We start from the raw sequence: 10,751 nt of genomic DNA, 5'->3' as shown, positions 1-10,751 counted from the left end.
TAGATGTAAAGGTTGGGGAGGTTGTTTGCCTAGGGATGAAATCAGTGCTGGATGATTTCACCATATTCTGCTGTTTACTGCAAATAAAAGTTTCTTGATCATTGGAAGACCCATCCCAAATCAGATCAGTGCTTTTTCATGGTGGAAGTTGCCATGTCACCTGATTTTCCTGCCTGGCTCTGCAGCCTTGGCCCGCAGTTAACAGGGCTGACTGGTCCATTTGGGAGATGTTTTGGGAGACTTGAAGCAAGTAGAATATTTTCCCCTTTATTGTTAGCGGGGATAGAGCTAGATGGATAGTCAGATGGACCCTGTTGCTGGCAAGTAATTTTGTGCGATTTCTACCCAAATTTCAAAAGTTCAGCAAACGGTTTTGGTGAGCCTATTTGCTGTAAGTGTGACAAAGAGCTGTTGTACTCAGGTGCTTGTTTGGGTACCAGTCTGCCCACTGCAAATCCAGGTGCCAGAGCTCTGGGAGTTTTCTCACACCCTTAGCTGGACAAGGCTGGGAGAAGATCTGGTGATGAGTGTCCTCCTGCTCTTGCCTGAGATACAAACGTGAAGTGTCTCCGGATTAAGCAAAGGGCTGGTGTGGACAGGAGGTAGGGGAGGTGGGGAAGAGGAGAGGTCACAGCACACCTATCCCTGCTTTTGAGACAGAACCTGGATGGGCAGCTCCAGGGGGGGCTTAAAGGACTTTTACTCCCCACAAGGCACTGCTTGTCCCAAACCACACGATTTTGGCTCTTTCTCTGGGTGTCAGGGACTGCTCCCTGGTCAGGGCGGTGATGTGGCTGCCTTGGGCGCTGCGTTTGCTGTGACCCCTGGCGTGGCGCTGGTTTCCAAGAGGCAGCATCATCGCCGGGGTGGCTGGAGCAGAGGGTGCAAGAGCTGGTTAATAAACATGCCAGGGAGAGCTCGGTCTGTTCCGAGAAGCCCCCGGGTGTTTGCTCGCTGGAGACGTGGTGGTGTCGCACAGTAAATGTCAGTCCCTAGAGAAGAGGGAACAGTGGGTCCTGCAGCTATCAGGTATCCCGTCACCCAATAGCCAGCAACATCTGGGTGTGTTTTTCTACTCCAGGTCGTGTTTAAATATGTCAATATTTGTCAGAGATGAGGAAAGCAGCAGGCACCCCAGCCCAGCACAGGCTCTGCTGCCCGTTAATGATGATGCTCTTACCACCGCAGCTAGGTCGGTACAGCAACTTGCACCCGAGTCCTGCCCATCATTGCTGCCCTGCTGCCTCCCTATCTCTGTTAGTAAAAGCGTGGTAATAAATCAACTTTTTTTATGTTGCAGCCAAGCACGGAGATAGCAGGATGATCCAGGCTCGGCGGTGCCCCTGAGGCTTGGTTTGTTCCCTATCATCTCTGAGCATTAAATGAGGCAGAAGTGTCGTGGAGAAGGCAGTGCGTGACTGTGAAGCGCTGGGCTGGGCAAACACATGCCACTGGCAGAATTACAGTTGCATAAGCAGCTCTCAAATATCAGCTTGGCATTTTTCTAGCTTTCAAATGCCTGCATTTGCGGCCCAAAGTAGCATTTCATCATAACACTGTGATTTCCAAGTTCCTTTTTCTTTTTTGAACGAGACAGAACCCCTCAGTTCTCTGCAGGATGGGCCCATGTCCACCTGCCTTACCCTGAGCATCACCAGCAGCATCTAAACAAGTGAAGCAATTCTCCTTTGGAGGCATGTGTACACCCTGGGTCCTGGTGACCCCCCAGCCTGGGATGCTTATGTGGCAAGGACCTTCCCAGCCAGGTGGGTGAGCCGAAACCAGTACAGAGGAGCCGGCTGCTGGCCCACAGCCCAGTCCCGCTCCTTGGTGGGCAGCGACGTGGTTGACGGAGGTTTGAAGTGACGGTTGACCCGGGAGGGTAAATATTCCTTGTCAGATTGGACTGATGGGTTTTATTTACTGGAGCTGGAACTGCTCAGTTTGACTGAACCCATTTCTAAAGATGAGACTGGAGAGGTCCAGGACAGCAACCCAGTCTGTCTAACCATCTGGCTGGTGGTAGGGATAGCAAATCTGGACAAAATACAGAGCCTGGACTATATATACTGAAATAGATTTATTTACATTCAAAGCATTTTAAATACAAACCTATCTCAATATAAAACTAAAACAATGCCCTGTCTCCAGGCTCCCTAGAAACTATGTGTAAACATTTTAAATAAACCACTAACACTACAGAAACGTTTATTTGCTTCTGGCATTTTGAAGGAAGCTGAAGCCCTGGGCTGAGAGGGTGGCCGTGCACACAGAGCAGAACTGGCATTCTGAAACTGCTTTTTGACACGGGTGGCTTCCTCTCCAGGTGCAAACGACAGGTTCTCCTCGTTTTCGTATTACTCAGTGTCAGTTGAATGAGTTGTTTACGCAGAGCGGAGATAAAAGGTCTGGAATTGGGAAGGCCAGAAAATCCGCCTTCCACTTCCATTTCGTAACTGAAAACAAGGGATGGAGGGATGAGTTCTGCTGGTCCTTGGCAAATATAGAAACTGGCAACAGCCCCTTCACTTTTCTCACTGTGAATAATATTTATTTAATTAATCATTTTTATAAGTAAACCATGTTTAAGTAACTTGTGTATACATGTGCATGCAACAAATTTGGGATAGTTTTATTTAACTAGTAAAAATCAATCCTAAAATGCTTGTTTTATGCTATTTTGGTTGAATTCCAGTTTTCCATGAAGGTGGTTTACTGGTAAAAAAAGGGCCATGCTGTTCCCTGCGGAAAAGCCCTGTTTGCTCACAATTTTACCCTCCTTCTTCTGCTGAGTGTTTTGGGAAGCGGAGCAGTCTTGCCTGCTTCTTCTTGGAGCCCAAAATGTCATGAGCAATAGGGGTGCAGCGACTGTGGCCTCTCTGAGTGGGGGCAGGCTTCCAGCCACGCAGCCCTCATCACCCCCTTGTCCTGCCAAGCCCACCCAACCCACCGCGCTGTGCTGCCCGTGCTGCTCCAGACCCCCCAAGCCCTGGCACTGGGTGCCCAGCCAGCCCCACACCCCATCATCCCCATGGCTGCTGGTGTCATGCCTTGATAGCTTTTATTAACAAAACCAATTAGCACTGCTCTGCTCCTCTGCAGATGTTTTTAGCTTCTCTTGTGACACCAGATGTAGCCGGCTGCTGAGCTCCTGGCCCTGGGTCCTGTTCTCCTGCTTTGGGTCCTGGTGATGGTCTTTGTGTCCCGTCCCAAGCTGATGTCATGGGACCATGGGGGTCCTCCTGTGCATGCTCAGCGAGAGCTTCCAGGGGAGCCTCACGGCTGCTCTCGGCTTTACCATCACTGGGCTCGGGACTCTGATGGGGTGAAGTTTGGTTTCTAGCTAAGGTGGACCCATGAAAAGCTGTTCCTTATTCCCAGCGCATCCCTCTGACACCTGCAGCAGGGTTATGGGACACCCCTGGCCCAGGCACGGCAGGACGGAGCAGGATGTGAATTTACCCATTACCTTTATTAGGACTTCAAAAAGCAGTTGGACATTTGTGTCCCACAGTGTACAACTTTCCCACAGGTTCTGAGGTTGCACACGTCCCTCACCATGGGGACGTCCTTGTGGCATGGACCAGCTCTTGCCTGGAGAGGAGCAAGCCTTGTGCAAGACTCTCTGGGTGAGAGCCGTCTCCTCAACTTTTCCTGTAGTCTTTGGGGAGAAAGAGGTGCTTTTGGAGGACTCTCCTCAGAAAACTGCCAGCTTGGCCTGCTGGACACCTCCATGGCTTGCGAGCTAAACAGTGGCCCATAATTCACTTGTTATATTGCCCACATGGTGCTGCTCACCTCGGCTCCTCTGCCAGGGCTGCAGCAGGGTCTTGCAGCGCAGGAGGGTCCTTGCAGCATGAAGAGTGATCGTGCCTGGTCCTCTCCTTTCCAAGGATGGTAGAGCTGGAGGAGACCCACCACCCACCCTGGTGCTTCCATTGCATTAACCATGCAGGAGCTCAGCGCCGCGGTGTGGGGCTGCCTGGGGTTTGGGGCCAGTTTGCTGCCAGGGGGCTTGCAGGTGGCTCCTAATTTCTACATAGGCTTTAGGGGTTCATCAGCGGGGCGGTAAGAGGGGCAGCTGGGGCAGGGCAGCCTTGGTGGGCGCAGCCTGGGTGCAGCAAAGCCAGCACCCAAGGGCAGCAGGACTTGAGCTCCGTGCAAGGCTGCTGGAGGTGATTTTCAGCCTGGGATCGCAGCCCAGTGGTCCAGGGCAGGAGCCAGGGGTCCAGGGCAGAAGCCGGGGGCCTGTCCCTGCCGGTGCTGGCAGGGTGCTGGCAGGGGGCCGTGCCACCGGTGCCAGCCTGGTGGTGGGTGCAGGACCCCTCACTCTTCACCTGGGTGCTCCCCAACTGTCCACTTGGCCTTCACGTCCCGGAAAGGAGTGATGTCCTCGTAGGTGGCTATCTGCTCCACCTCCAGGCCCTGCACCAAGAAGAAGAAGGTTAAGACACGGGTGCAGGACCACGGTTCCATGCACAGAGCATCCCCCTTTGGGACCCCCAAGTGGGGACCCATCTCCAGGCTATTCCCTCAGAGATCGGGGCAGCTTCTGAGAGAGAAGATGAAGATAGATGGCTGGATGGGCTCAGAGCTTGGCTTGGTTTTATGAGCAGATCTTCAAGGCTGATGTGCAACAGGCACTTGGGAGGAAGGTGCCCTGATGCGCCCTGCGAGGGCTGGTGGTCCCTGGCAGACGCCCAGCAAGGGCACAACTGGCTATTTCAAGGCTCAGGTTGATATTACAAAGGTACTTCTGTAATAAATGCAGCATTACCTCATAGGTATGGTCCTCCTCTGGGCTTTGCTTGCCTTCAGCCTATGGAGAAGAGAGTCACAGGCTGGGTGTCAGCACTCACCGAGATCCTCCCACTCCCTGTCCCCGGCATTGTCCCCTGAGGCCAGGTCCCACTGCTTCCACAGGCGAATCCATGCAGTCCCCAACACCATTTTAGATGCTTACTTTCCCACTTCAGCAGGATGGTGCTGTGAGCACCGCAGCAGTGAAGCTGGGGACATCCCTGCCGCTGGAGACACTGTCACTTACCTTATCCAGGAAGAGGAGCATGGGGATGCTGATGAAGATGACAAGCAGGATGGACTGGATAATGATGATAGCATCTTTCAGGGTGTTCCTGCTCTGGAGCTGCTGGATGTTGCTGTGACCTGGGAGCAGCAGCACAGGAAGATCCCCAAGTCCCACCTTGTGCCAGGCTCCCAGGAAACAGGGGTGAGCTCAGCATGGCCACAGGCTCATGTGTCAGCCAGAGCGGACGGGAGGAACCAGGGTGACATGCCCTCCCCTCAGGAGAGACCAGAGCATTGTGAACTGGCCCTGGGGTTGGCATCAAGGACCAGCTCTGGGGTGAGACACCTTGGGCAGGACCCACCACTAACCAGGACCAGGAAAAATCTGATTTATTAGGAGAACGCAGTCCCTGGGATGTGTTTTGGCAGGATGGACATGCCAGGGCAAACCGGGGAAGGTTGTCCCACTGGTTGGTGGCTGGCAACGAGCAAAGAAATCTCTGTGGTGCCATGGAGCATCTACAGTTCTATCTGAAAGGGTCCCACCAGCATGGGGAAAGGTGGGTGCATAGGAGCATGATGTGAGGTTCATATAGAGGGGGAAGGGGTGAGAGAAGGAGAAGGAACGTCTCCTTGGGGTGCATGGAGGATGGGGAGCTCCCACTCACTCAGGACTTTAAGCTCTGTCCCGCACAAGTGCGGCCGCCTCTCTGCCGTGCGGTTCTTGCTGTCACACACATAGATGCCGTTGTCCTCGTAGGTGATCCTGGAGATGGTGAAGTTGATGAGGTGGGCTTTCCTCTCGATGCTGTAGCGGGAGGTGCTATAATCCAGCTCATAGAGGTCATTGCTGTCCTTTTCTGCTTTGTACCACTGCATGCTATGGGGCTCCTGGGTGTAGCAGATGAAGTGGACGGGCATGTTCTTCTTGGCTGCTACGTAGCGCGGATGCTGCTGCACCATGGGGCACCTGCTGCCTGTCAGGGAACAAGGGTCGTCATGGCAAGCAAGGACCTGGTGCCTGGGAGTGTCAGAATAAAAGATGCTCCCATGAGACACCCCCCCCCCCAGCATCTCCCAAGTCAAGAGTTTTCCATTTCCATGGATTGTACTGCTTTTGAGCATTCAGCTTTGTTTTGGTGGATTATAATCATCTGGGGGTAGAAACCAGAGACTTTTGGTGAAAACATGCTTTTGATGGAAACTCCTTTTTCTGTGGGAATGGCTTCACTCAAATACTTTTTTGCTGCTCCCACCCTTCTCTCTGTGCATCTCCAGAATTCCAGGCTGTGCTGGCACGTACCATGGAGCCTTTGCTCGGACAAACCTATCTCCCCAGCTGGCTTCTCTCATGCTTCCACACTTTTTGCATGTTGCTGTATTTTGTGTTTTTGCCTGTGTTTTGGTCCCAGAGCCGGGGAGTTTGAGGACTTGTTTGGGTTGCAGAATTCGTGCTTAATACCCTGTGGGTGGGAACGGTGCGAGCGCTGTGTGTGTGAGCCCCGTGGCTGGTCCCAAGGCATGGCTTGTCCGTGCCACGTGCTCTGCAAATGCAGAGGACAAACGTGTGTGTGTTTAGGGAAGACAAAACGGATCCCACTTGGCAGAGGGAGAGCAAGCTGCAGGGCTGGGGAAGTGCCCTGGAGGAGGTCACAGCCTCGGAATTGCCTTTGTGATGGAGAAGGCCTGTGGGTGATGGGACATCTCCTGCTCTGCAGGGGATGGGCACCTTCATGGCATAGCCAGTGAGGACAGGGAGGACCTGGGGGACACAGGCAGGGAAAGACCACAGTGCGTCTGAGCGGTTACCTGTGCTGCTCCTGGTGCTGTTCTGGTCTGCTGAGATCCCACCTGCAACACAGAAGGGCCATGAGACAGTGGCCAAGAGGCCATGTAGGTCAAGCCCATGTAGGATGTCCCGTGTGGGATGGCATGTACCGTGGGCCCTTTGCGCCCACTCCTTATGGGGTGGAGTGCTCAGGAGCATCAGCCAGAGCCCCACTCAGAGCACATGGGGCAGCGCAGGTTTGGGTTCAAACCCTTCAATTTCTGTCCCATCTTCTGACTCTTCTCTAACTTTCAGGTTGGCATCCTAGTGAAACCTGCCTTTGCTATTAATATTCCCCCAGGCTGGCACCTCTCAGAAAGGGTCCAGACAGACTCACGCATCTTTATTTACACTCTCCATTTTCTGAGTCAAGCAGAAACACTTTCCCTGCTGGGGCTTCCCTGGTCTTGGAGCCCCACAGTGGCCAGGGGACTTCTCAGACCCTGAGGCCGTGCAGCCCCCCAGGACAAGAGCAGGATGGAGCTGTGGGACCTGCGATGTGGTGCAGGAAGCGGGGTGAGGCAGAGACCCCCCAGCACCCATGGGTGCCCCTGCCCGCAGCTCCAGTGCCCCTGTGCCTCGGTTCCTCTTGCTGCAGCTGGGCAGGAAGCACCAGCCCTGTTTACCGCAGCGCTTCAGTGCCCAGCTCTGCTTGCTGAGCCCTCGCCAGACCCCTGTGGGGAAGATGCATGGAGGTGGGGGCTGCACTGCCTCCCAGCATCTTGGGGCAGCTGCAAAACTCCCCTCAGAAGAAGAAGAAGGAAGGTTCAGCTCCCTAGCCTGAGCTTTGCCCCGAGCCTTGCCACCCTGCTGCAGACCCTTCTGCCCTGAGCAGCAGCCTGGCAGGGACCTCCTGGCTCAGCCTTGGGCTCCCCTCCCTCCCCCAGAGCCTCTTCCATGTCCATGCTGCCCTGTTCACCTCCAGCAACTACATCTCTGCGGGCAAACTCTCCCCTTCAGCCCCATTTCTTTTTTTCTGAGATGAGGAGATGCGCCTTGCCTGGGCTGTGTGTTGGGTATGTGTCCCTGCCACCTGTAGTCCTGCCAGACAGCTGAGACACAGGGCTTTGCCATCCGTGTCTTGTTGGTGTTTCTAAATGAAGATCGGGCTGGTCCCTCACCCTGAAAGTCCTCACACACCTCAAAACCAAGATTTCCATTGCAACCACGGGTGAGCTGAGCTTCCCCTCTCCTCATGAAGCCACCACAAGAGCCAGAATGAAACTCTGTGACCTCGAATCTGTGCTGGACTTGAGCAGTCACCCAACAGAAACCCTTTAGATACCCTAGATACCCTTTCTCTGGAGAACACAAGTTTCCCCAGCATAGGGTGGGATCTGCTGCAGGTTTTTGTGGGTGTCCCTGCACTGAGCAAGAGGGGTTGGATGGGAACAGGAGCTGTGTCCCAGGTTTAGCTGCTGTTTCTCCATGGGGCTGCAAAGGGGATCAGCACAGGGATGTTCAACCAGGGCCTACAAATCATGTTCAAGAGGATTTTTTCTCCCATTTCTCCTCCACTCCCAGGCACTGAACCCCACGGAGCAAAGGGATGTGGCTTGTCCATGGCCTCAGTGATGTCCTGGCCCCATCCTCAACAGCCCTTCTTTCCTGCCACCTGCAACCACAACCGGGCAGGCTCTGCACCCCCACAGCACCGGGCTCCTGCCAAAGCCAGCTGGCCATCTGAGAAAGTGTCCTGTCACTGCACCCCAACGGGAAGCAAAACCCTGAACCCGATGCAGGTGTTGAGCCCCAAGCCCCCGGGGGTCCTCCCTGGCTCCGCTGCGCCGTGGGCTGGCTCCCTGCACAAAGCAGGACTGAGAGCGGTGATTGCAAAGCTTAAAACAAATGCATTTAAAGCCAGACCTGGGTGAAGTCCCTGGGTGCACTAAGCAAGGGATGCGTGCTGGTGCATCTCCTTGCTGCGTGTTTCCTTGCTCTGAAATGCAAAGCCCGTCTTCGACACCTACCTGTGACCAGAGCCATCAGCCAGAGGTTCACCTGGAGCACCCAGACTCTCGTGCAAAACCCAGCCATCTTTCACTGCAAAGGGCAGGGAAGCATCCAGTCGATGGCCCTTGCTTCTGCAATACCCCGCAGCCTCTCCAACCACCTTGGCCTCCGTACCTAAAAATGGCAAAGCTGCTGCTACAAGACAGCCCCTTTCCTGCTCATGTAAATCCTCCTCGACGGGGACTTTCCCCTTGGGGCTGGTTTTGAATGCAGCGCAGACGCTGGGGTGGCTGGTGCCTGCGCCCTGCGCCCTGTCCAGCCTCGTGTCCCTGGGCTGTGCTCGTTATTTGATGGAGGTGACCGTGACTGGTGTAGGTCTGCACCAGAACCAGAGATGAGCCCATCTGCAAAGTGCTTGGTGATGCCAAACCGGGGCCGAGCACGGGAATGTGCCCAGGGAGTGGGATGTGACTGGCAGCATGTCCTCGCTTCTGTGGGGGTAGAAGATGTAGGTGACCCCCAGGGTGGCATCCCAGCTCCACAGCAGCATGGGCAGATCCCCCTGCTCCCCCCTCCGCCCCTCCCCCGGCGCATTTAACCCTGCGGTTGATGGACAGGGCTGATGCTGGCCCAGTTGCAAGAGCTGGAGCAGGAATGGGGTGGGAAGAGGGGATGTTTGTGGGGTTTCTGCTCTCTGCTTATTGTGGGGTGCACCGGGACTGGTCCCCCAGCTCTCATCCTGCATTCTGGATTGTCTCTGAAGCCAGCCTTCCAGGGAAGGATGAAATCTGGAAGAGGAGAGAGATGGCCAAAATGAGGTGTCACCTCCCTGGGTGCCTGCCATGCCCATCCTTCTCCACACCCTATTTTCCATGACTGAGACCCTTCTCTGTGAGTCCTTTGGAGACAGCCAGTCCCTGGGGAAGTGCAACGTGGCACCCCAAGGTGAGCTCTGTCCCCTACTTTGCTCTGATGCAGAAATACGCTTTTCCACCATGCCATGCCCTCCTGTGACTTACTGGCTGCGGATGAGCACTGAACTGTAACTCCATGTGAAAAACACCTTTGGGTACTTCTGCCAACCGTTGGTCCCCAGAGCCTGGGTCTCTCTGCCTGGGCCCTCCCCACACCTTCACCTTCTGCAGCTTTGGTGGCTTTTTTGCTGGTTCTGAGCATCTGGTGGCTGTTGGGAACCGGCCTGAGCCTCACCCTGTACACAAGGGGACACGAAACAAGAAAGAGAGAAATAAAGGTTTCCAGAGAAGGGCTGGCCCCAGGAGGGAAAGAGAGATGATGGGAGAGGTGCTCTCTCCTGAAAGAGCAGGCAAGTCACGCCGTGCGTGGTGCTGTACCTGCTGCCATCACTCCAGGTCTTGTTAGAAAATCACAGCTTGGCCATGACGTCCCGGCAAGGCAAAAGCAACAGGGCATCCCCATACGCTCGGCAGGCACTGGAGTGATTTTTATCAAGCCCAGGGGTTGGAGGTGGGAGCTGCGATGAGCGAGGCAGAGATGCTGGAGGTGCCTGGGAAAGCCCTGCAAGGCGATGCCAGGAGCGGGGCACAAACTAAAGGGTTTGCAGTGACGGTGGCAAACTACCCCGGTGCACTGCTCGCAGGCTCCTTGGAACCCTTGAGCAGGCACAGGGCTGGTCCAGAGGGGCTTGGTCTCCCCTTGAAGTCCCCTGTGCTTACAGTACCCAGTGGCACAGGATGTAGGGAGACCTGATGGCTGCATGGGAAGGGTCCTGTGTCCCCATGCCTCATCCCCTGGGCCACCCTGGCTCCCCAGCCCACGGCACCTGGCCAGACCATGCCCTGTGGGCACAGCAGAGCTGCTGCCGGGCAGCTGCACCCTTCTCCAGCCCATTCCTATTCATCAAGGCTTGGGTTTCACTGCTGTCCTCTCCCCCGCCACAGGATGACAGGGATGGTGGGTTGTG

General features: G+C 55.0%; 1 protein-coding gene across 1 annotated transcript; it reads right to left on the bottom strand.

Moving 5' to 3' along the window:
- Positions 1 to 3,453: 3,453 nt before the first annotated feature.
- CD79B (CD79b molecule) lies at positions 3,454 to 9,002 on the bottom strand. Its single transcript, XM_005439429.4, has 6 exons — positions 8,827 to 9,002; positions 6,838 to 6,879; positions 5,697 to 6,005; positions 5,048 to 5,166; positions 4,778 to 4,819; positions 3,454 to 4,425 (listed from the first exon to the last, which is right to left on the bottom strand). Exons 1-6 carry the CDS (start codon positions 8,891 to 8,893, stop codon positions 4,327 to 4,329), a joined length of 678 nt encoding a protein of 225 aa, XP_005439486.1. The 5' UTR covers positions 8,894 to 9,002; the 3' UTR covers positions 3,454 to 4,326.
- Between the last annotated feature and the right edge of the window lie 1,749 nt (positions 9,003 to 10,751).

Source organism: Falco cherrug, chromosome 20 (genome assembly GCF_023634085.1).
Source record: "Falco cherrug isolate bFalChe1 chromosome 20, bFalChe1.pri, whole genome shotgun sequence".
In the NCBI taxonomy this organism is placed as follows: domain Eukaryota; kingdom Metazoa; phylum Chordata; class Aves; order Falconiformes; family Falconidae; genus Falco; species Falco cherrug.
Note: the sequence above shows the minus strand (reverse complement) of the source record. Positions and strands in the feature narration are given on the sequence as shown.

Coding starts and splice junctions, on each gene's coding strand:
- CD79B (XM_005439429.4), bottom strand. CDS start 8,893: ATGGCTGGGTTTTGCACGAGAGTCTGGGTGCTCCAGGTGAACCTCTGG. Junction 6,006..6,837: donor CAGCACCAGGAGCAGCACAG/GTAACCGCTCAG, acceptor GTTCCCTGACAG/GCAGCAGGTGCCCCATGGTG. Junction 4,426..4,777: donor AGGAGGACCATACCTATGAG/GTAATGCTGCAT, acceptor TTCTTGGTGCAG/GGCCTGGAGGTGGAGCAGAT.